Source organism: Anomaloglossus baeobatrachus, chromosome 1 (assembly GCF_048569485.1).
Source record: "Anomaloglossus baeobatrachus isolate aAnoBae1 chromosome 1, aAnoBae1.hap1, whole genome shotgun sequence".
NCBI classification, from domain to species: Eukaryota; Metazoa; Chordata; class Amphibia; order Anura; family Aromobatidae; genus Anomaloglossus; species Anomaloglossus baeobatrachus.
In genome coordinates, this window is record NC_134353.1 from 440336284 (window position 1) to 440358011 (window position 21728).

At 44.9% G+C, this 21728-nt stretch overlaps 1 protein-coding gene across 1 annotated transcript in view; it reads right to left on the reverse strand.

Moving 5' to 3' along the window:
* Window positions 1-21728, reverse strand: part of LOC142316860 (cartilage oligomeric matrix protein-like) — a 1990803-nt gene that overhangs the window by 313182 nt on the left and 1655893 nt on the right. Inside the window, exon 15 of the mRNA XM_075352653.1 lies at window positions 11184-11232. Coding sequence (XP_075208768.1) covers window positions 11184-11232 — 49 coding nt within the window. The remainder of the gene's footprint in view (window positions 1-11183; window positions 11233-21728) is intronic.

Consider the following 21728-nt stretch of genomic DNA (forward strand, 5'->3'; position numbering starts at 1 on the left):
CACTCTTTGTGCCGTTCGCCCAGGTAGTACCAGTCACCCGCTGTGAGGAGCCCCGTCAAACCTGAATTCCTTTGGAGATCAGTCCGGTATGATGCTCGCATGGCCCCTTCCTCCTAGCGCCTTGTGTGTTCGATCCCCGTGGCTTAAAGCTACTTGGGGACCCCCAGTCCGTCTCGAGCAGTACTCTTGTCCCTATTTGCAGGTGTCGCGGCTCCACAGTGCGGCCTGGCTGTGTCTAAGGCCCTGGATCCTATCTGGCACTGTGTTTTCGGGCTCTGTGTGACCAGGTAAGCTTGCAACCTCCCCGTCCTGGCAGATTCTGGAACACCAACTTGAAGAATGATCTTCCCTAGGGTCCTGCACCTTGTGTGGCGATGGTTCCTAGGGAGCAATAAAGCTCTCCCCTCGGCAACCACAAGAACAACTCCTGTATACCACCAGAGCACCGGTAAGACACGTCCGCACCTGTCATCTCCTGCTAGAGAACTCTCCAACTGTTGTGTTGGCTCCTGACTCACCTTGGTTGCTGCTCGTCCCCTGCGTCCCTGTCACTAGTGGGTGGTGAGCCCTATATTTTAAGGCTACCTTAAGACCCTACCCTAGCCTGGTCCCTTTTGGGGAGGGCAATCTGGTTATGTAACATGGTGGGAACCAGGCATGTAGACTCCATCCGTTCACCTTTTCTGCGTCGCACAAAGACACAGTGGTTGGATCCAAAGATCTCAAATTTGGACTCATCAGAGCAAAGCACATATTTCCACTGGTCTAATGTCCATTCCTTGCGTTCTTTATCCCAAACAAGTCTCTTCTGCTTGTTGCCTGTCCTTAGCAGTGGTTTCCTAGCAGCTATTTTATCATGAAGGCCTGCTGCACAAAGTCTCTTAACAATTGTTCTAGAGCTGTGTCTGCTGCTAGAACTCTGTGTGGCATTGACCTGGTCTCTAATTTGAGCTGCTGTTAACCTGCGAAATTCTGAGGCTGATGACTCGGATAAACTTATCCTCCGCAGCAGAGGTGACTCTTGGTCTTGCTTTCCTGGGGCGGTCCTCATGTGAGCCAATTTCTTTGTAGCATTTGATGGTTTTTGCCACTGCACTTGGGGACACTTTCAAAGTTTTCTCAATTTTTCGGACTGACTGACCTTCATTTCTTAAAGTAATGATAGCCACTCGTTTTTTCTTTACTTAGCTGCTTCTTTCTTGCCATAATACAAATTCTAACAGTCTAACAGCTGTATATCCTCTAGACTTTTGCACAACACAAGTGATGGTTGCAACCCCATTTATAAGGCAAGAAATCCCACTTATTAAACCTGAAAGGGCAAACCTGTGATGTGAAAACCATTTCCGGTGACTACCTTTTGAAGCTCATCAAGAGAATGCCAAGAGTGTGCAAAGCAGTAATCAAAGCAAAAGGTGGCTAATTTGAAGAACCTAGAATATAAGAAAATATTTTCAGTTGTTTCACATTTATAAATTTCATTCCGCCTGTGTTAATTCATAGCTTTGATGCCTGCAATGTGAATCTACAATTCAGAGTCATGAAAATAAAGAAAAATCTTTGAATGAGAAAGTGTGTCCAAACTTTTGGTCTGTACTGTACTTCACTGCCACCAAATAATCTTTTACCAAAATTTTACAGCATTTTTGAGTATTGCCTATGGGGTTGTACAGGTGTCACATCTATAGAACCTATTGTGTTATATTGGTTAGTTTGTCCTACCCTTCTCATCTGTTTACATATTGCCGTTTTGCACTGTCAGTGTCTGTTTACTAGATTTGAGCGCGGTTCGTGGTTCGTGGTTCTCCAGTTCGCGGTTCGAGTGATTTTGGGGGCTGTTCTAGATCGAACTAGAACTCGAGCTTTTTGCTAAAAACTCGATAGTTCTAGATACGTTCGAGAACAGTTCTAGCAGCAAAAAGCAGGGCTTTTTACAGCTACAGTGTGCAGGAGCCATCGCTGGCAGCCTGCCACAAGCTGGTAACCAAGAAAAACATCGGGTATCCAACCAAAGCGCTTTGGTTAGTAACCCGATGTTTATCCTAGTTACGTGCAGGAAGCCCACACTTCCCCGCTCAGCTCGCTCCGCCCCCTCCTGCCCGCGGCATGTACACACGTACACACACACACACACACACACACTCTGCACACACACTCTGCACACACACTATGCACACACACTCTGCACACATGGTCCCGCTCGGCTTACCTGCGGTGATGAAGTCCCGCCATCCCGACCTCAGCGCTGTCACTGTCCTCCATGGCCGCCGCTTGTCACATCACCTTCTCTCGCTTCCGACCTGAGACTGACTAGCGGTGACATCACGGGCCTCTCGCGATACTTGGCTGTGAAGGCGGCGGTCATTGAACTCAGTGACAGGTGCTGTCGGCAGTGCTGGAGATCAGCGCAGGTAATGTACCTCGCTGACAGCAGCACTTGTCATCCCCTGCAGTGACCTGGGCTGACCCATTGATGTTAGCTCAGGTCACTGCATTGCTCTCCCAGCCAATGGGGAACATTCTGCTCTTCATTGACTGGGACAGTGTGGATCGTCATGGCAACCCCTTGGATTACACCAGACCTGGATTTGTTTTTCTTTCTAATAAATTGGTTAAAGAGGGAATGTTTTTGGGAGTGTTTTTACAAATAAAAATGTGTTTGTCGTCTATTTTTTTAAATTACTGACAAGGTTGGTGATGTCGGGTATCTGATAGACGCCTGACCTCACCAACCCCAGGGCTTGATGCCAGGTGACATTACACATCTGGTATTAACCCCATATATTACCCCGTTTGCCACCGCACCAGGGCGCGGGATGAGCTGGGGCGAAGCACCAGGATTGGCACATCTAATGGATGCGCCACTTCTGGGGCGGCTGCGGCCTGCTATTTTTAGACTGGGGAGAGTCCAAAAACCATGGACCTCCCTAGTCTGAGAATATCAGACCCCAGCTGTCTGCTTTACCTTGGCTGGTGATCCAATTTTGGGGGGACCCCTACGTGTTTTTTTTTTTTAATTATTTATTTAATTTAAAATAACAGCGTGGGGTGCCCTCAGTTTTGGATTACCAGCCAAGGTGAGGTTGCCAGCTGTGGTCTGCAGGCTGCAGCCGTCTGCTTTACCCAAGCTGGCTACAAACTAGGGGGAACCCTACGTCATTTTTTTTTTCATTTTTTTGGCTAAATACAAAGCTAAGCACCCCTTAGTGCCACATGAAAGGCACCAAAGGGTGCAAAATTACAAAATGCAGGAGAGTGGGACATTATGTGTCTTTCTGCCATTATAATGACAGAAAAGACTGATATGAAGTGCACAAGCACAAGAAAATCACCAGAGCGCTCTACGCTGTGAAAAGCAGTAGAAAATGGCACTGGAGTGAACATGTGACCACCTCATGTAGGATGAAGCTATGGACCCTGGGTAAATTTATGCATTTACCCTCCTTCAGTTTTTTTGCACTACACAAAAAAAACGGAAGGCACACGGATGACAAACAGATGACATACGGACCGTCTACGGAACGGAAACGGATGCCACACAGATGCACCCGTGAAAAAAAACTGACTTTTTTGCAGACCGCAAAAATGGATCGGTCGTGTTAATGTAGCCTTATTCTGATCTGCCGTTTATAAACAGCAGGCAGAAATAAGTGAATAACGCCCCCCGGCGTCAGAAAATCTCCGGGGTTTCAGGGCTAGCTGAGACCCTGGAGATCATGATTCAGGACGGTTTTTCCGGTCCCCGCTCACGTGATCACAGGTATACACCGTACACCGATGATCACGTTACAGTAAATGACAGCAGCGGTAAAAATTTATCTCCCATCTGGCATGAACAAAAACTCCACTTCTCCACTTCTTCTCCACTTCTCCACTTTTTCTCTGTTCTTTTTCTATGGTCGGTCTTCCCATTAGCTCTGCCATGCATAGTGTAGCTGTACACCTACTGCACATGTTACTTTATGATTGACATCTCTTTCGTACCAGAGCTGTCTAAGCATACTCTGACCCCATATTTGTCATTACTATATTGTCCTTGTACTGTATTATGACATTTGTATCATGTGTTTCATTTCTTGCTGTGTTGCAATTTTTTTGCTGCATCCCAATTGTACCTCTACATTGTTCGAGTTTATGTTATTGTTCTCTCACTCATATGTGATACTGATTATTGTCATTTTTCATGATTACATGCAGATAAGTCCAATCTGACGAAGGCTCAGGCCGAAACGTCATTTGTAACTTGTTTTGGACAAAAACATATATGCTTATGAAAATTTTTTTTTCTTAATACGGACCAATAAAGAGTGATTTTGCATTACTATCCATTGTGACTTACTGACTTAGTCTGGGAGATTTGGAGTGCCTAGGTTACTCACTAATTTTATCTATTATTACCTCTGAGCACCTATATACCAGTGAGCAGAGCTTCCTCTACAGTAGTTCTCCTGATTAGGCATGCCCTTACCTCATGAGCAGGGCATTGCAGCTTTGGTAGCAACCATTACGACATGGACTCTGCTGCTGTGGACCCGGGGAGAGTGAGTGCAGATTCATTGCACCCACACTCCTCACATGAAGGGTCCGCACTCCTAGAAAATGGGGGATACGTTCCCTGAGTGTCTCCCCCCCATATTCTAGACGCTCCAGAGTAGTCGTGGGACCCCTTTATTTTTTTTTCTTACAATAAATTGGTGAAAGAGGAAATGTTTTGGGGACTGTTTTTTCAAATAAATTTCTTTTGTCGATTTTTATTTTTTTGTTAGTACTGACAGTTTATGATGTTGGGTATCTAATAGACGCCATGACATCACAAACTGCTGGGCTTGATCTCAGGTGACTTTACAGCTAGTATCATCCCGATTTATTACCCCGTTTGCCACTGCACCAGGGCACGGGATGAGCTGGGGTGAAGTGCCAGGATTGGCGCATCTAGTGGATGCGCCACGTCTGTGGTGCCTGCGGCCTGCTATTTTTAGGCTGTGAAGGCTCAATAACTATGGACCTTCCCACCCTGAAAATACCAGACCACAGCTGTCCGCTTTACCTTGGCTGGTGATCCAATTTGGGGGGGACCCTACTTTTATTGTGTAATTATTAAAATTTATAAAATAATTATAAAAAAGAGCCTGAGGGGACCTCCACATTGGATCCCCAACCACAGTAAAGCTGCCAGCTGTGGTTTTGAGGCTACAGCCGTCTGCTTTACCCTAGCTGGCTATCAAAAATGGGGGGACCCAACGTCATTTTTTTTTTAACTATTTTTTAAATAGAAAAAAATTAATGGGCTTCCCTGTATTTTGATTGCCAACCAAGGTAACGGCAGGCAGATGGGGGTGGCAACCCATAGCTGTCTGCTTTATCTGCGCTGAGAATCAAAAATACTGCGGAGCGCTACGTCATTTTTTTAAAGATTTATTTTTACAGCACTGTGATGTCCAGCAATCAAAATACAGGGAAGCCCATTTTGTTTTTAGTTATTTAAATAAATAATTAAAAAAAATATATATGGGCTCCTGCTGCATTTTTTGTATTGCTAGCTAAGGGTAATCCAAGCAGCTACTGGCTGCTAACCCCCACTGCTTGGTGTTACCTTCACTGGCAATGGAAAATCCAGGGAAGCATTTTTTATTTTTTTTGCCAAAAAACTACAAAAAAGGACGTGAGCTTCGCCATATTTTTGTATGCTAGCCAGGTAAGCAGGCAGGTGCTGGAAGAATTGGATACAGCGCCAGAAGATGGTGCTTCTATGAAAGTGCCATTTTCTGAGGTGGCTGCAGACTGCAATTCCCAGCAGTGGGGCCCAGAAAGCTCAGGCCAACCTGTGCTGCGGATTCCAATCCCCAGTTGCCTAGTTGTACCTGGCTGGACACAAAAATGGGGCGAAGCCTACGTCATTTGTTTTCTAATTATTTCATGAAATTCATGAAATAATAAAAAAAAGGGCTTCCCTTTATTTTTGGTTCCCAGCCGGGTACAAATAGGCAACTGGGGGTTGGGGGCAGCCGTACCTGCCTGCTGTACCTGGCTAGCATACAAAAATATGGCGAAGCCCACAATTTTTTCAGGGGGCAAAAAACTTCTGCATACAGTCCTGGATGCAGTATGCTGAGCCTTGTAGTTCTGCAGCTGCTGTCTGTCTGTATGGAGAAGAGCAGACAGCAGCTGCAGAGCTACAAGGCTCAGCATACTCTATCCAGGACTATATGCAGAAGTTTTTTGCCCACCAAAAAAATGACGTGGGCTTCGCCATATTTTTGTATGCTAGCCAGGTACAGCAGGCAGCCACGGGCTGCCTCCAACCCCCAGTTGCCTATTTGTACCCGGCTGGGAACCAAAAATATACGGAAGCCCGTTTTTTTTAATTATTTCATGAAATAATTAAAAAACAAATGACGTGGGCTTCGCCCCATTTTTGTGTCGAGCCAGGTACAACTAGGCAGCTGGGGATTGGAATCCACGGCACAGGTTAGCCCGAGGTTTCTGGGCACCTCTGCTGCGAATTTCAGTCCGCAGCCGCCCCAGAAAATGGCGCTCTCATAGAAGCGCCATCATCTGGCGCTGTATCCAACTCTTCCAACAGCCCTGGAGCCGGGTGGCTTGTTGGGTAATCATGAGTTAATACTGGCTTTGTTTTACTAGCCAGTATTAAGCCAGAGATTCTTAATGTCAGGCACGTTTGACCCGGCCATTAAGAATCTCCAATAAAGGGTTAAAAGAAAGACCCCACACAGAGAAAAAATACTTTAATAGAAATAAATACACAGACACATTAGAGACTCCATCTTTATTACCCCCTGTCAGCCCAATAAATCCCCAATAAACCAGCGCTGATAAGAGGTTTTTAATAGAGGCTTAAATTATAAGCAGCAATTTCAGCGTTCCAAGTGCCTTTAAATGAATTTGAAGAAACTGCACTTTGAATTTGAAGAAACAAGCAGCGTGCAGCCTTCACTCCGTGAGAGATCAGTGCTGCTGGCTGTCAGCGGTAACAGCGGTAACGCTGACAGACGCGTTACCATAGCAACGGTGCTCTCGGAGCCGCGGTTAGCGGTGACGTCACTGCTAACTGCGTTGCTATGGCAACGGTGATCTCCGTTAATGACCGGCTGTGTCAGCCGGTCCCTAACGGAACGGGGAGTCGACTGTGTGCTAGAGCATGTCGCCGGTACACGGCGATACACAAATGTGTACCAGAGAGATGCACTCGCAGGTCCTACATGACGCGTCATAGTCATGTGACCAGTCTGTAGCCAATGAGGTAATAGCCACGTGACTGGTCACATGGCTATTTTGACGTCACGATAGGTCCTGCATCTCTGCTGGCAGTGCCGGTCACCGGGAGGATTCAGCGATCATCGGATGGAATAGCGGCAGGAGACAGAGTGCAGGAGGGATCGCGGGGACCGGTAAGTGTTATGGCAATGTTTATTAACTGTATGTGTACATTTATAATGCAATTTTATGTGTTTGTGATTGCCTCCCATTATAGCCTATTGGTTCGAGTTCGATTCGTCGAACGTTCGACGAACCGAACTCGAACGGGAGCTCCGTTCGGCGAACCGACCTCGAGCCGAACCGCGACCGGTTCGCTCATCTCTGTTTACATTAAGTTTTGTGCAATATTATATCTTTATGACATTTAGTCAGGACCTAATGTGTTTTACAAGTGAATTTGTCCTGCTCTGGTCATTTATTTATATTATTGCACTTTGGTAGTTTTAGTGTTTGTTTACCTTGTGTTATGTGCAATATCGCATCTCTTTGACATACTATTGCGGGTACATTTCTGGATAAGCCTTCAATTCAGGTTCCTCTGTGCTGTTGATTACCTGCATTAATAAGTCAGATATAGAGCTGAATACCAATCAGTGAAATTTTTTTGGTAGTTTTTCACTGAGTGATGAAATTTTGACATGAAGTCTTTTTAATTATAGTATTAAAAGTTATATTTTATTACCATTGTAATAAACAGTTATGTCAGTACTGGGATAATGCTCACAGTGATGTCACAGTACAGGGATAATACACACAGCGATGTCACAGTACAGGGATAATACACACAGTAATGTCACAGTACAGGGCTGTTTCTTTTGTAGTGTTACAGGCAGACATTTGTACATTATAATACTCACCTGCTCCTGTGCTGTGAGAGACCATGTTAGTGGTTCTGGCCTCCCTGCTGCAATTCCTGTTAGTTTTCCTGGCTGTGTTCAGATCTTGTACTCCGATTTTTTTTTTCTGGTCTTTCTGCTCTCCGCTTCTCCTTGTTTGCTGTGCTTATTTTGCTCGTTCTCCCTCTTTGCTCTGCTGCTTCTCCTGCACTGTTTTCCTTTTCATCTTTTCTTTCTCCCTTGGCTGTACTGACCAAACACAGCCCCTTCTCCTGATTGGCTGTTCTACTCCTGGCATCTCTCACAGCTCTCTGACTGGAAGAAGATACTGCCTGCTCACTCCCTCCTCTTTAGCAGATGCCGAGCCGTGTGCAGTGTGGGTTTGTCTACACCTCTGTGTTGCGGCCAGCCTGCAGTTATTCAAACAGTGCGGGCCCCCAGCGGCTTTAATCAGCTGCTCGGTGATCATCCCAGAGCAGCCCGCCCCGCTGGGATTGATGAAAGTAAAAGGGCACACACAGCGGCAGACACCGCGGGCCCCCTCACTTCACGGGCTCCATAGCAGTGGCGTGGTCTGCCTCTATTGGTGGTACACCACTGGTTTCATGGAAATCTTTGAGAAGAAAAGACTACCATCTAAAATCACCACATAGGACCAAAATTCTTAAAAAATTAACTATAGTTTTATATATTTATTTTAATAAATAATGCATGAAAAGATAGGATATTTTGTAATATATCTTATTATAGAGTGCTTTCTCCTGCTATACTGGTTATTAACTTTCAATTCAATAATAATCTTATGGGATCCCTGAGGTATGAGATGACAGTTACCGAACTTGCAGCATCATGTCTGTCTGCTTGTTTTCCTCTACTCCCCTTCTTTCTGTAAACTGATAGGGAGCATCTGTCATCTCATTCCTCACCAAATACAGATTTTACAAGTGAATAATCCATCCAGTAGTAGAGAGAATCAGATATGTTACAAAGGTTTGTACTATTTGTTTATTGGTTTATGTAAAATTAATATCAAAAGATACAGCAATTGAGTTTTCCCTCTTAATAAATAAAAATAACATTCCTGTGCTAATGACCACTAATCTAACTTTTCACAATAGTCATTAACCTTTTATTGACAGCCTTTTTATTTGCAGTCATTAGGGGCCTTGCTGAAAATGCCTCTTTTGAGGTTAGATGCTGGTGTCCAACACGACAGCTACATTTAAAAGGTTAAAACAGAGACAGGGCTGTGTAAGAGACCAGTGCTAACAAATATTCATGTCCCTCAGTTGGTCTATGTAACAAAAAAAATCAATAAAATGTTTAAAAATGTATAAACAACAAACACAGAAACACAAAAGTTAAAGAAAAAATGGAAAGCTCTTTGGCCCCTAAAATGCAGCTTTTGTGTAAAAAACAAAAATAATTTATACACTGGGTATCATTGCATCTGGAACAAATCAAATTATAAAGATGTAAAGTAGATTTTCCATCATACTGACACCCAAAAATGGAATAAAAAAAAAAAAAAAAAAGACAACAAATAGTTGTGTTTTAAAAAAAAGAAAAAAAAAGTTATTTATGTTGATTGGTGGAGGTTGGACCACTGGAACCCCCACTGATCAGCAGAATGAGTAATTATTACCCCCTTTATATTGGAGCAACAGTGTGCATGTGTGGTGCCCTGGACAAGCCAGGTCGTCACAGGTACTACACACAACACCCCACACCCCGAGGCAGGCACATCAGGCACACTCAAATCCTTGTTGCCTCCCTCCAGGGGCTGATGTCCACACCAGGTGGGGGTGGAGCCAGGCGGTTGGCCCCACCTACTGAGGAGTTCACAGTCCTGGAGGCGGGAAGGGAAGTCAGTTGAGTTCTAGTCGGTGAAGAGCAGTTTAGGGAAGTGGTAGTGGAGGAGAAGACTGACCATGTCCGGGTACGTGGCCCGGGCACATACAGCAAGGTTGGCAGATGTTGGTGGCCGTCTGCAGGAGAGGCCGATCGACGTGGAACCATAGGACCGGGATTGGGCGGTGGTCCACCGGTACCGAACCGGGGAGCGAAGTGAAGCCAGCACACATAGGCAGGGCCTGCGGACCCAGACCAGGCTTGGAGCCGCCGTTAAAGGTCAAAATCCGTTAGTGACCGGAACCCCAGGGGTTTCCTAGCAACCAAGACCCGATTGAAGGCAACCGTCCAAACCGAAAAGGGAGATACAGCTACCGCCAGAGCTAGAGCTCCCAGGGCCAGAGCCTGCGGGCAAAAGGGCCCCTCCGGCACCTATACGCCGGGGAGCGGGCTACCGGTGGGAAGCCATTGGAGCCAAACACGCAGAAGGTGCAGGGAAAGACAGCCGTCACCAACCGTCCGCGGAAAGCAACAGCAGCCGGCTGCGGGACCCGTCCATCCAGCCGTTTGTTTTACCAGAGACTGTGTATCCGTTCTTGGCTGAGTGAGTACCATCGTGCCATCCGGCACCGCGCTGCCCCCGCGACCCTGCACCTCACCAACCCTGCCTCTCCCCCACCTCACCGGGCCCCGGGACCACCAACCCCTACCCACGGAGGGGGAAAACATCCCAGCTGCTCCCTAACAACGCTCCCGGGATCACAGTCATCAGCAGCGGTGGTGCCCCGACCTCACCACAAACCGTGGGTGGCGTCACGAACCAAATCCCTAAACCAAACCAACCCTTTTCACTCACGGGCGAGGAGCGCCGCTCGAGTCCCCGGATCCGGCCCACCGCTCGAGCAACAGCAGCAGCAGCAGCCGGACCCGAGCAGCAAGCGCAGCCGAGCTCGGGCAGCGCACCCCCTGCCCGCAACACATGCTACTACATTGGTGTGGTGGTTAGTAATCTACCTTGTTCCTTCATTTTGTAACGGAGTTAAAAAAGTTCCCTGTTCTGATAATTGGTATGGGTACCAGTGGACAGACACCTACCAATCCGCAACTTATCTCCTATCCTGAACATAGGCTATAACATTTTTGCACTGGACAACCGCATATTTGATATTTTAATGGCAAAAGTAGTCAAATTTCTATTTTCAAATAAAATAATCTTACCAACAGCTAGTCCTGGATCACTATTCATCGTTTGAACAATCTCCATACCCTAGAACATAGAAACATTTAACACAATGTAAGATGAACATAATTGGCTATAATTAAAAATATATCTGTCATTCTCAGTTACTACTAGTAATTTTAGAGTTTACTGCTGTAACAGACATTTTTTACATTTCAGCATGTGTTATAAGGGCTTGTATAAAATGACTATAAATAAGTTATATACAAACAATATAAGGAAGGTCTTGCTGAGTACCTTTATTAAGAAGGTGCGTAACTATTAACCAGAGGAGCCCATGTACACCCCTGCGGTACCAGGTGCCACAAATGTAACCCGTGGAAATCCAAATCCCAGGAACAGGGACAAGAGTCCAGTTCTCCAAAACAAGCTGCCACGCCCCAGGGCCTGCAGGGGAGCTGATCATACCCAGGCGTCCAGTTCTCAGAGTCTATGTCAGTGGTGGCCAGTGCCTTGTTCTGTGACCCCAGGGGCCAGTTGTAAAAGGAGTTATATTTACAGGGGATATTGATAGTTTTTAATGGCAGAAAAATTCAACATTTCAACTGTAAACAACCGGGTAACCTAGGATCAGTTACCTCACAATTTTAACATCTGAAGCTGGAACTTGAAGAGGAAGCAGGGGGTGGTACCGCTGCAGCGCCCCCTGCTGGATGCATTTTCACATTCAGGGAATACCAGCCCCGCTCTCCATGATGGCGGGTGTAGGTAACTATTTCACCTGGGTTCAACTCCCGACCAGGGTGTCCCTTCGGGTGGTGGTCCATCACATCTCGCCGGGTTATGAATACTCCAGCCTGCAATCCCAGCTCCGTGATGAAACCCCACCCCTTTTTGTGGTTAAACTTATCCACTAGACCATAGTACCAGACCCCGCGGTCTTTACAGCTAGCCCACCGCAGACTCTCTTTCTCACGGAGATCGCGGTGGGCCCGCACTTGCACCTCCCGTGTCTCACGCTCCTCTGATTGACTTTTCTGACAGACTCTCCTGACAGACTCTCCTGACTGACTGCACACGACTTCCTCCCACCTTTTCCAACTGACCACTGGCCCCTCCCTCTCGCTGGGTCTCTCCCTCAGGTTGGGTGGCCACCATCCAAATCAGTGCTCTCCCCTTTTACCTGCTATTAGGCAGTCTCCCAGCTTGGTGTTAGGATCGTGTGTGTGGCCTGAAGGTCCTGGTGCATTTGCACTGGCACTGATATTCCGGGGGAAGGAATGCGGTGGGCTAGCTGGAAAGACCACGGGGTCTGGTCCCAAGGTGTAGTGGATGAGTTTAACGACAAAAAGGGGTGGGGTTTAATCACTGAGCTTGGGTTGCAGGCTGGAGTATTCGTAACCTGGCGAGATGTGATGGACCACCTCCCGAAGGGACACCCTGGTTGGGAGTTGAACCCAGGTGACATCATGGAGAGTGGGGCTGGTATGCCCTGGATGTGAAGGTGCATCCAGCAGGGGGCGCTGCAGCGGTACCAGCCCCCCGCTTCCTCTTCAAGTTCCAGCTTCAGATGTTAAAATTGTGAGGTAACTGATCCTAGGTTAACTGGTTGTTTACAGTTGAAATGTTGCATTTTTCGGCCATTAAAAACTATAAATATCCCCTGTAAATATAACCCCTTTTACAAGCGGCCCCTGGGGTCACGGAACAAGGCACTGGCCACCACTGACATAGACTCTGAGAACTGGACGTCCGGGTCCGATCAGCTCCTCTGCAGGCCCTGGGGTGTGGAAGCTTGTTTTGGCGTCACGAACATACAGACAAAAACATAAAGTTCCAGATTCAGTGCAGCAGTGGTAACTAGAGAAGGTTCTCAGTTTCAATATTTTTTCATAATTTAAACAATTATTGACTAGAGTTATTTATGGCTTAAAGATCAGATTTTTTTTAGCAATTTAGCACGTGCGGATAGCCGCTCTACCTTTTTATTCTTTATAACTTTTTATAACTTTTTCAATATTCTAATGACTAATGTTCCCAATGTACACTGTGGGTTTGTCAAAGTGGCTTTCCATTCTGGCACTCCATTAGCTCCCTCGAAGTCCATAGTGTTGTAGACCTAATGATAGGAAATAAGGTATAGTACCCACTAGACTATGTACAACACTGCTGTTTTCCATCCTGTACAATGGATGTATCTGGCAACTGCTGGAAGCAGATTTCAACATGTCCATAGGAGTGTCGGATTCTCACTGATCTCCTATTGATTACTTTTTATGCGGATTGGTCATCAATCTTTTGCACACAACAACCCCTTTAAGTATTAAAATACTTTCAAATTTTTTTGTTTTTTTTCATACCAATAATTCAGGCTAAATTGTAATTTAATCGCACATTATTCTTTTTTCCTTAAGACATTTAATTCAGATGTTCTGTATATGTATGTATTTCTTGTTTTACTAATATAGACCCACTAAATTTTACAACATCCTCTGATATTCTTTCTCAAAACTACCAAAAATCCCAGATGCCCCTCTAACACAATTAAAATTCCTTAAAATCACAAAGACTTCAAAAGAGTTTGCCCATTACATAAAACAATCAGTCTGACAGCAATGATAGTCCACAGGCAGCATAACCCAGTCGAAGGTGTTTCTAGAAAGAAAAAAACTTTCAAAAGCAGTTTCAGATTTATTATCCAATATTGCCTGATACACAGTACATAGCTATTTCATCACCTTCTGTGAGCATGCCTAGAGTTCTGCAACAGCTTGAGATCAACAGTTAAGAGGTTTTCCACATTAACAGAAATAACCACTTGAAGTAGATCACTCTGTAATGACTATAATATACTATACGCATTTCCCTTTTTGTATTGAATTGCTGAAATAAATTAACTTTTTGATGATATTCTAATTTATTGAGATGCACTTGTACATGTGTGAGGACTCAGGAAGGATACATCATGGGCGGCACAGTGGTTCAGTGGTTAGCACTGCAGTCTTGCAGCGCTGGGGTCCTGGGTACAAATCCCACCAAGGACACCATCTGCAAGGAGTTTGTATGTTCTCCCCGTGTTTGCGTGGGTTTCCTCTGGGTACTCCTGTTTCCTCCCACACTCCAAAGACATACTGATAGGGACTTTAGATTGTGAGCCCCAATGGGGACAGTATTGCCAATGTATGTAAAGCGCTGTGGAATTAATAGCGCTATATACAGTTAGGTCCAGAAATATTTGGACAGTGACACAAGTTTTGTTATTTTAGCTGTTTACAAAAACATGTTCAGAAATACAATTATATATATAATATGGGCTGAAAGTGCACACTCCCAGCTGCAATATGAGAGTTTTCACATCCAAATCGGAGAAAGGGTTTAGGAATCATAGCTCTGTAATGCATAGCCTCCTCTTTTTCAAGGGACCAAAAGTAATTGGACAAGGGACTCTAAGGGCTGCAATTAACTCTGAAGGCATCTCCTTCGTTAACCTGTAATCAATGAAGTAGTTAAAAGGTCTGGGGTTGATTACAGGTGTGTGGTTTTGCATTTGGAAGCTGTTGCTGTGACCAGACAACATGCGGTCTAAGGAACTCTCAATTGAGGTGAAGCAGAACATCCTGAGGCTGAAAAAAAAGAAAAAATCCATCAGAGAGATAGCAGACATGCTTGGAGTAGCAAAATCATCAGTCGGGTACATTCTGAGAAAAAAGGAATTGACTGGTGAGCTTGGGAACTCAAAAAGGCCTGGGCGTCCACGGATGACAACAGTGGTGGATGATCGCCGCATACTTTCTTTGGTGAAGAAGAACCTGTTCACAACATCAACTGAAGTCCAGAACACTCTCAGTGAAGTAGGTGTATCTGTCTCTAAGTCAACAGTAAAGAGAAGACTCCATGAAAGTAAATACAAAGGGTTCACATCTAGATGCAAACCATTCATCAATTCCAAAAATAGACAGGCCAGAGTTAAATTTGCTGAAAAACACCTCATGAAGCCAGCTCAGTTCTGGAAAAGTATTCTATGGACAGATGAGACCAAGATCAACCTGTACCAGAATGATGGGAAGAAAAAAGTTTGGAGAAGAAAGGGAACGGCACATGATCCAAGGCACACCACATCCTCTGTAAAACATGGAGAGGTAACGTGATGGCATGGGCATGCATGGCTTTCAATGGCACTGGGTCACTTGTGTTTATTGATGATATAACAGCAGACAAGAGTAGTCAGATGAATTCTGAAGTGTACCGGGATATACTTTCAGCCCAGATTCAGCCAAATGCTGCAAAGTTGATCGGACGGCGCTTCATAGTACAGATGGACAATGACCCCAAGCATACAGCCAAAGCTACCCAGTGGTAGTGAAAAAAGTGGAACATTCTGCAATGGCCAAGACTATCACCAGATCTTAACCCAATTGAGCATGCATTTCACTTGCTCAAATCCAGACTTAAGACGGAAAGACCCACAAACAAGCAAGACCTGAAGGCTGCGGCTGTAAAGGCCTGGCAAACCATTAAGAAGGAGGAAACACAGCGTTTGGTGATGTCCATGGGTTCCAGACTTAAGGCAGTGATTGCCTCCAAAGGATTCGCAACAAAATATTGAAACTAAAAATTTTTTTTGGGGTTTGGTTTATTTGTCCAATTACTTTTGACCTCCTAAAATGTGGAGTGTTTGTAAAGAAATGTGTACAATTCCTACAATTTCTATCAGATATTTTTGTTCAAACCTTCAAATTAAACGTTACAATCTGCACTTGACTTCTGTTGTAGAGGTTTCATTTCAAATCCAATGTGGTGGCATGCAGAGCCCAACTCGCGAAAATTGTGTCACTGTCCAAATATTTCTGGACCTAACTGTAAATGAATACAATTATTATTATTATTATTATTATTAAATGTTAACTGGGCACATAAGAAGCATTATTGTTAGATGGGCAGTTAGTGCATTGTGATTGTGAATTGGGCACATTAAACCCCTAGCTATGCCTCTGTTTTTATACTTGTAAAATAATAAACTGATCACGGAAACAGTCTTTTTGCCACTGCTTTGATCTCTGTGTATTGGCTGTAGTGGTGACATCACAAATACAATACACCACCGCTGCAGCCAATTGCTAAGCTCAGTGACTCATGCTATTTACATCAGCAGATCTATTGAACTTAATGATTGGCTGCAGCAGTGATTACAGCTGTATTTGCAACATGACAACTGCAGCCAATATATAGCAACTAGGAAATAGCATGCACTGGACCCACTGAGTGGGCGCACCAATTTTGAAAAACTCCACCAACAACACTGTCTCAATAAGTTCAGTATGTCAAAAGCAGTACAAGGGGATACTTAAGTAGGTATACAGTTTTATAAATAAACAGAATATAAACCATTTACCTAATTATGAACTAAAGATCAAAAGAAGTGGAGTCATATTCCAAAGGGTGAATATAAAAGTATAGCTTTATTCAATATAATAATGATAAAAACCACACACAGTGTATAAAAGGGGGGAAGAGAGAAACAAAGTGCAACCAAGTAGGGCAGCAGAGTTTCCGTGGATACAGTGACTTGTGAGCACAGATAGTATAATGGCACGCAAGGTAGAATGTACCAAAGTTGCAGCTGGCACACACAGAGTGCTCCTCATATAAATGGTGGTGAATTCTGGTACTGTCAACACCCGAATCAACCACTGAGTGAATAGGGTGCATTAACCCCTATTAGGTGTGGGAATCCCCATATCAACCGCGCTCAGGACACCTATGACAGGCACGTAGTATGTATCCAGATGCAGTTACATCCCTCATGTCACAATGGCTGCCTGTCAAGATGTCCAAAAGCACGGACGCAGATGGGGAAACAATAAGATGCACCCACACCCACAAGTGATTGGATGTGTGTGGAAAGGTTCAGGTGTGGAGAGCCCAGCACATATAAATAGTAATAGACCAGCTGCAAGTCAGGGCCAAGCTGCGGCCAAACAAACGTAGAGATATAAGTTAAGAGTGCTCACCCATATTAAATAATCCACGGCAATTGCTGTCCAGGGGGCCCCGACGCTGCGTTTCGCGTAGGGCTTCCTCAGGGGGCCATACAGTAGACTTGTGTGTCGGGCAATTTATAGCCCAGAATGACCGTGAGATAGCTATGAAAGTTACGCATGCGCAGCGTGAGCGGGCGCCACGAACGCATCACTTCCGGCCTCAGAGTGGTGACGCGGATCAGGGAAATCCCTGGTGACGTCACATAATCCCGCCCTCACCACTCACTGAAGTCTTCTGGGATGCGTTCCAGCTGTCAGTCCACGGCGCGCATGCACAATAGCATCTCACGGGCATAACATGTTTAAGAAGACGTAAAGGGGGATAAGCATAGGAGCAGAGACAATACCTAAGACTCAATCCATACACAGATTACAGTTATAACGTTGCAATACATATAAGGGGCGAAAAACAGCATTTACAGGCTGATATGAAGCATAACTTGTTTTTTTCGCCCCAGAAAGATGACAATATCTGTTGAATGAGTTAGGCTATGTGTCCACGTTGCTTTTTACCTGCTTTTTACCTGCTTTTTTGCTGCTTTTTCAACTGCAGCGTTTAATGCCAAAATGGATGTGTTCTGCTTTTCAAGCAAAGTCTATGGGAATTTGGGTTTCTTGTGCCCACTATGCAGTTCAAACTGCAGCCTTTTTCTGGCAGAACTTTGGGCAAAAACTCAGCTTTGCAGTACAAAACCCAAATGGCAAAAACAATTGACATGTCGATTGTTTTTGCCATTTGCATTTTGAACTGCAAAGCAGAGTTTTTGCCCAAAGTTCTGCCAGAAAAAGGCTGCAGTTTGAACTGCATAGTGGACACAAGAAACCCAAATTCCCATAGACTTTGCTTGAAAAGCAGAACACATCCATTTTGGCATTAAACGCTGCAGTTGAAAAAGCAGCAAAAAAGCAGGTAAAAAGCAGGTAAAAAGCAACGTGGACACATAGCCTAACTCATTCAACAGATATTGTCATCTTTCTGGAGCGAAAAAAACAAGTTATGCTTCATATCAGCCTGTAAATGCTGTTTTTCGCCCCTTATATGTATTGCAACGTTATAACTGTAATCTGTGTATGGATTGAGTCTTAGGTATTGTCTCTGCTCCTATGCTTATCCCCCTTTACATCTTCTTAAACATATTATGCCCGTGAGATGCTATTGCGCATGCGCGCTGTGGACTGACAGCTGGAACGCATCCCAGAAGGCTTCAGTGAGTGGTGAGGGCGGGATTATGTGACGTCACCAGGGATTTCCCTGACCCGCGTCACCACTCTGAGGCCGGAAGTGATGCGTTTGTGGCGCCCGCTCACGCTGCGCATGCGCAACTTTCATAGCTATCTCACGGTCATTCTGGGCTATAAATTGCCCGACACACAAGTCTACTGTATGGCCCCCCGAGGAAGCCCTGCGCGAAACGCAGCGTCGGGGCCCCCTGGACAGCAATTGCCGTGGATTATTTAATATGGGTGAGCACTCTTAACTTATATCTCTACGTTTGTTTGGCCGCAGTTTGGCCCTGACTTGCAGCTGGTCTATTACTATTTATATGTGCTGGGCTCTCCACACCTGAACCTTTCCACACACATCCAATCACTTGTGGGTGTGGGTGCTTCTTATTGTTTCCCCATCTGCGTCCGTGCTTGTGGACATCTTGACAGGCAGCCATTGTGACATGAGGGATGTAACTGCATCTGGATACATACTACGTGCCTGTCATAGGTGTCCTGAGCGCGGTTGATATGGGGATTCCCACACCTAATAGGGGTTAATGCACCCTATTCACTCAGCGGTTGATTCGGGTGTTGACAGTACCAGAATTCACCACCATTTATATGAGGAGCACTGTGTGTGCCAGCTGCAACTTTGGTACATTCTACCTTGCGTGCCATTATACTATCTGTGCTCACAGGTCACTGTATCCACGGCAACTCTGCTGCCCTACTTGGTTGCACTTTGTTTCTCTCTCCCCCCTTTTATACACTGTGTGTGGTTTTTATCATTATTATATTGAATAAAGCTATACTTTTATATTCACCCTTTGGAATATGACTCCACTTCTTTTGATCTTCTGCCTGTTGGGAGTTTTCCATACTTGAGCCTTAATGATGCATTGGATGTTTTTGATTATATGTATATTCTGTGTTTTCACAGCTACAGCATCTGATAAAATGGACTTTAAAGCACGCGAACAAACATGGCGTGCACAACTTGATTTTGTATTTGGGGGAGAAAATAGTGCAAATGTTGATTTTAAATCTAAGGATTACATTGATCTTACTAATAAATATAAGGAGCTCATGCACAAAAGACTGCGACTCTGGTGGAACAAGGCTTTTCTTGAGAGGTATCTAACCTGTGGCCTTGTTCCCAGAGGCCTCCGGGTTCAGGTTTTTCCTGCCTTCCTCACGGAAGATGATGTATTTAAAAGCCAATGGGAAGAATTAGCGACCACTTGCTCCAGAGGCTTTATCTCATTATTGATTAAATCTAATGAAAGCTCTTTGTCAGAACTTGATACTGACCTAGGTTTGATCCAGGAGGATATTAAAAAATCATTATCCCCTGAAAGATCCTCAAAATTCTATGATGAGCTGGATGTGGAAATTAAAAAATGGGAAAAAGAGATTATTGGGACCAAGACCAATAAGTACCAAAGGGACTTATCTGATTTCCAAAGCAACAAGGTGTATAGGTGGAGGAAACAATATAAAACACCAAGAACCTCACCACGTGATCGATCTGCCTCTTTTTCGTCGGTATCGTCTGTTGAGGACAATTCAGGGAGGAGAGAAGAAGGTGAGGCTGGCAGTGAACGGATGGGTTTCATTAGAAACTTAAGGTCTGCTACACAGTCTACCAATCGTAAAATAACACCACCTGCGCAGACCGATAAGAGATCCAAGAACAGAACCTTGGAGGTAATTAATTTATCCACTCACTCCATTACCCCTCAACAGCGGGAGGTTCTGTCCTTCGGTCTCACTTTTGTACCATGTAATCTCTTTGGTTATTTTACTGCCTTGAAGGATCTGCACCTTTTTTCCAGGAAAATTATTTTAAAAAAACTACACTCTAAAGACAACATCGCTGAATTTGGCCTCAACAGTCGTGCTGAACGTGAGGCGGTTCGAGTACTGGAGGAGCTAGCAAGTGAGTCTACTCCCGATATACCTGACAAATTTCCTCGCTCTGTTCTCCCCAGGTCTACCACATTCCCCTCTTTGTCTATTTGTCCCCAGGTCAACATTTTCACGCAGTTGGTGGCCAATGATCTGAGACAACTTAACAACAAAAGGAAAAAAGATAAATTTGACATCGGATCAGAGGCTGGCCTTGTGTGAATTGAAGTCCTGGGATGACGTTATATTCAAACCCGCGGATAAGGGGGGGAATGTGGTCATTTGGCCGGTGGAGAGATATGAGCGTGAGGTGTTTCGGCAACTCCGTAACAAGGAGGTGTATACAGCCTTGACTCACAATCCGTTGGGAGGTTTTTCATCCACTTTATTAAAGATTTTGGAGCAGGCCTTGAATTCTGGTACCATTACCAAAAAGGTCTTTGATGGTCTTATGACAAAACATCCAGTTATCCCAACATTCTACCTGCTGCCAAAGATTCATAAAGACCCCTTGAATCCACCTGGACGTCCAATTATCTCTGGCATAGGAGGGCTATGTAATCCTATCTGTAAATTTATAGAGTACTATTTACATCCTTTAGTAGAGACACTGCCCTCCTATGTCAGAGACACTATGGACGTCCTACAATGCCTTGATGGCATGACTCTGGAGCCAGACATGTTTTTGGTGGTAGCTGATGTCGAAAGCTTATATACTTGCATTAAACACACTGATGGCTTGGAGGCATCAAAATACTTTCTCACAATGAGCAACCTGGATGCGGACCTGATTAGTCTGGTGTTGGAGTTGCTGCGGTTCATCCTTACACACAATTTTTTTATTTTTAAAGACCGGTATTTTTTACAGCAACAAGGTACTGCCATGGGAGCGGCATGTGCCTCGTCGTATGCCAACCTCTTCCTGGGACTTTGGGAGAGGGGTGTTTTCGGCGGGGCAGATGCTGCTCCCCAGGTACAAGGATGGTACAGGTACATTGATGATGTACTGTTCATCTGGCAGGGTTCTTTATTTGATTTACAAACATTTATGACAGGATTGAACCGCAACGACTTCAACATCAGACTCACCTATAAATACGACAAATGGGAAATTGACTTCTTGGACATGAAAATCCTTGTACAGATGGATGGTGTGGTACACACTGATTTGTATAGAAAAGAGACCTCTGTTAATGCCCTCCTGCACGCCTCCTCTGCCCATACACCATCTACCGTTAGGGCAATTCCCATAAGCCAGTTCCTCAGAGCCAGGAGGATTTGTTCAACTGGCAAACTTTTTGAGGAGCAGGCCGAGGACCTAAAAGATAGGTTTATTGAGAGGGGCTATAGCAGGAGGTGCATTAGGAGAGGTTATTTGAGAGCCAAATCTAGTAATAGGAGGGATCTCTTGACAAATATTCCCAA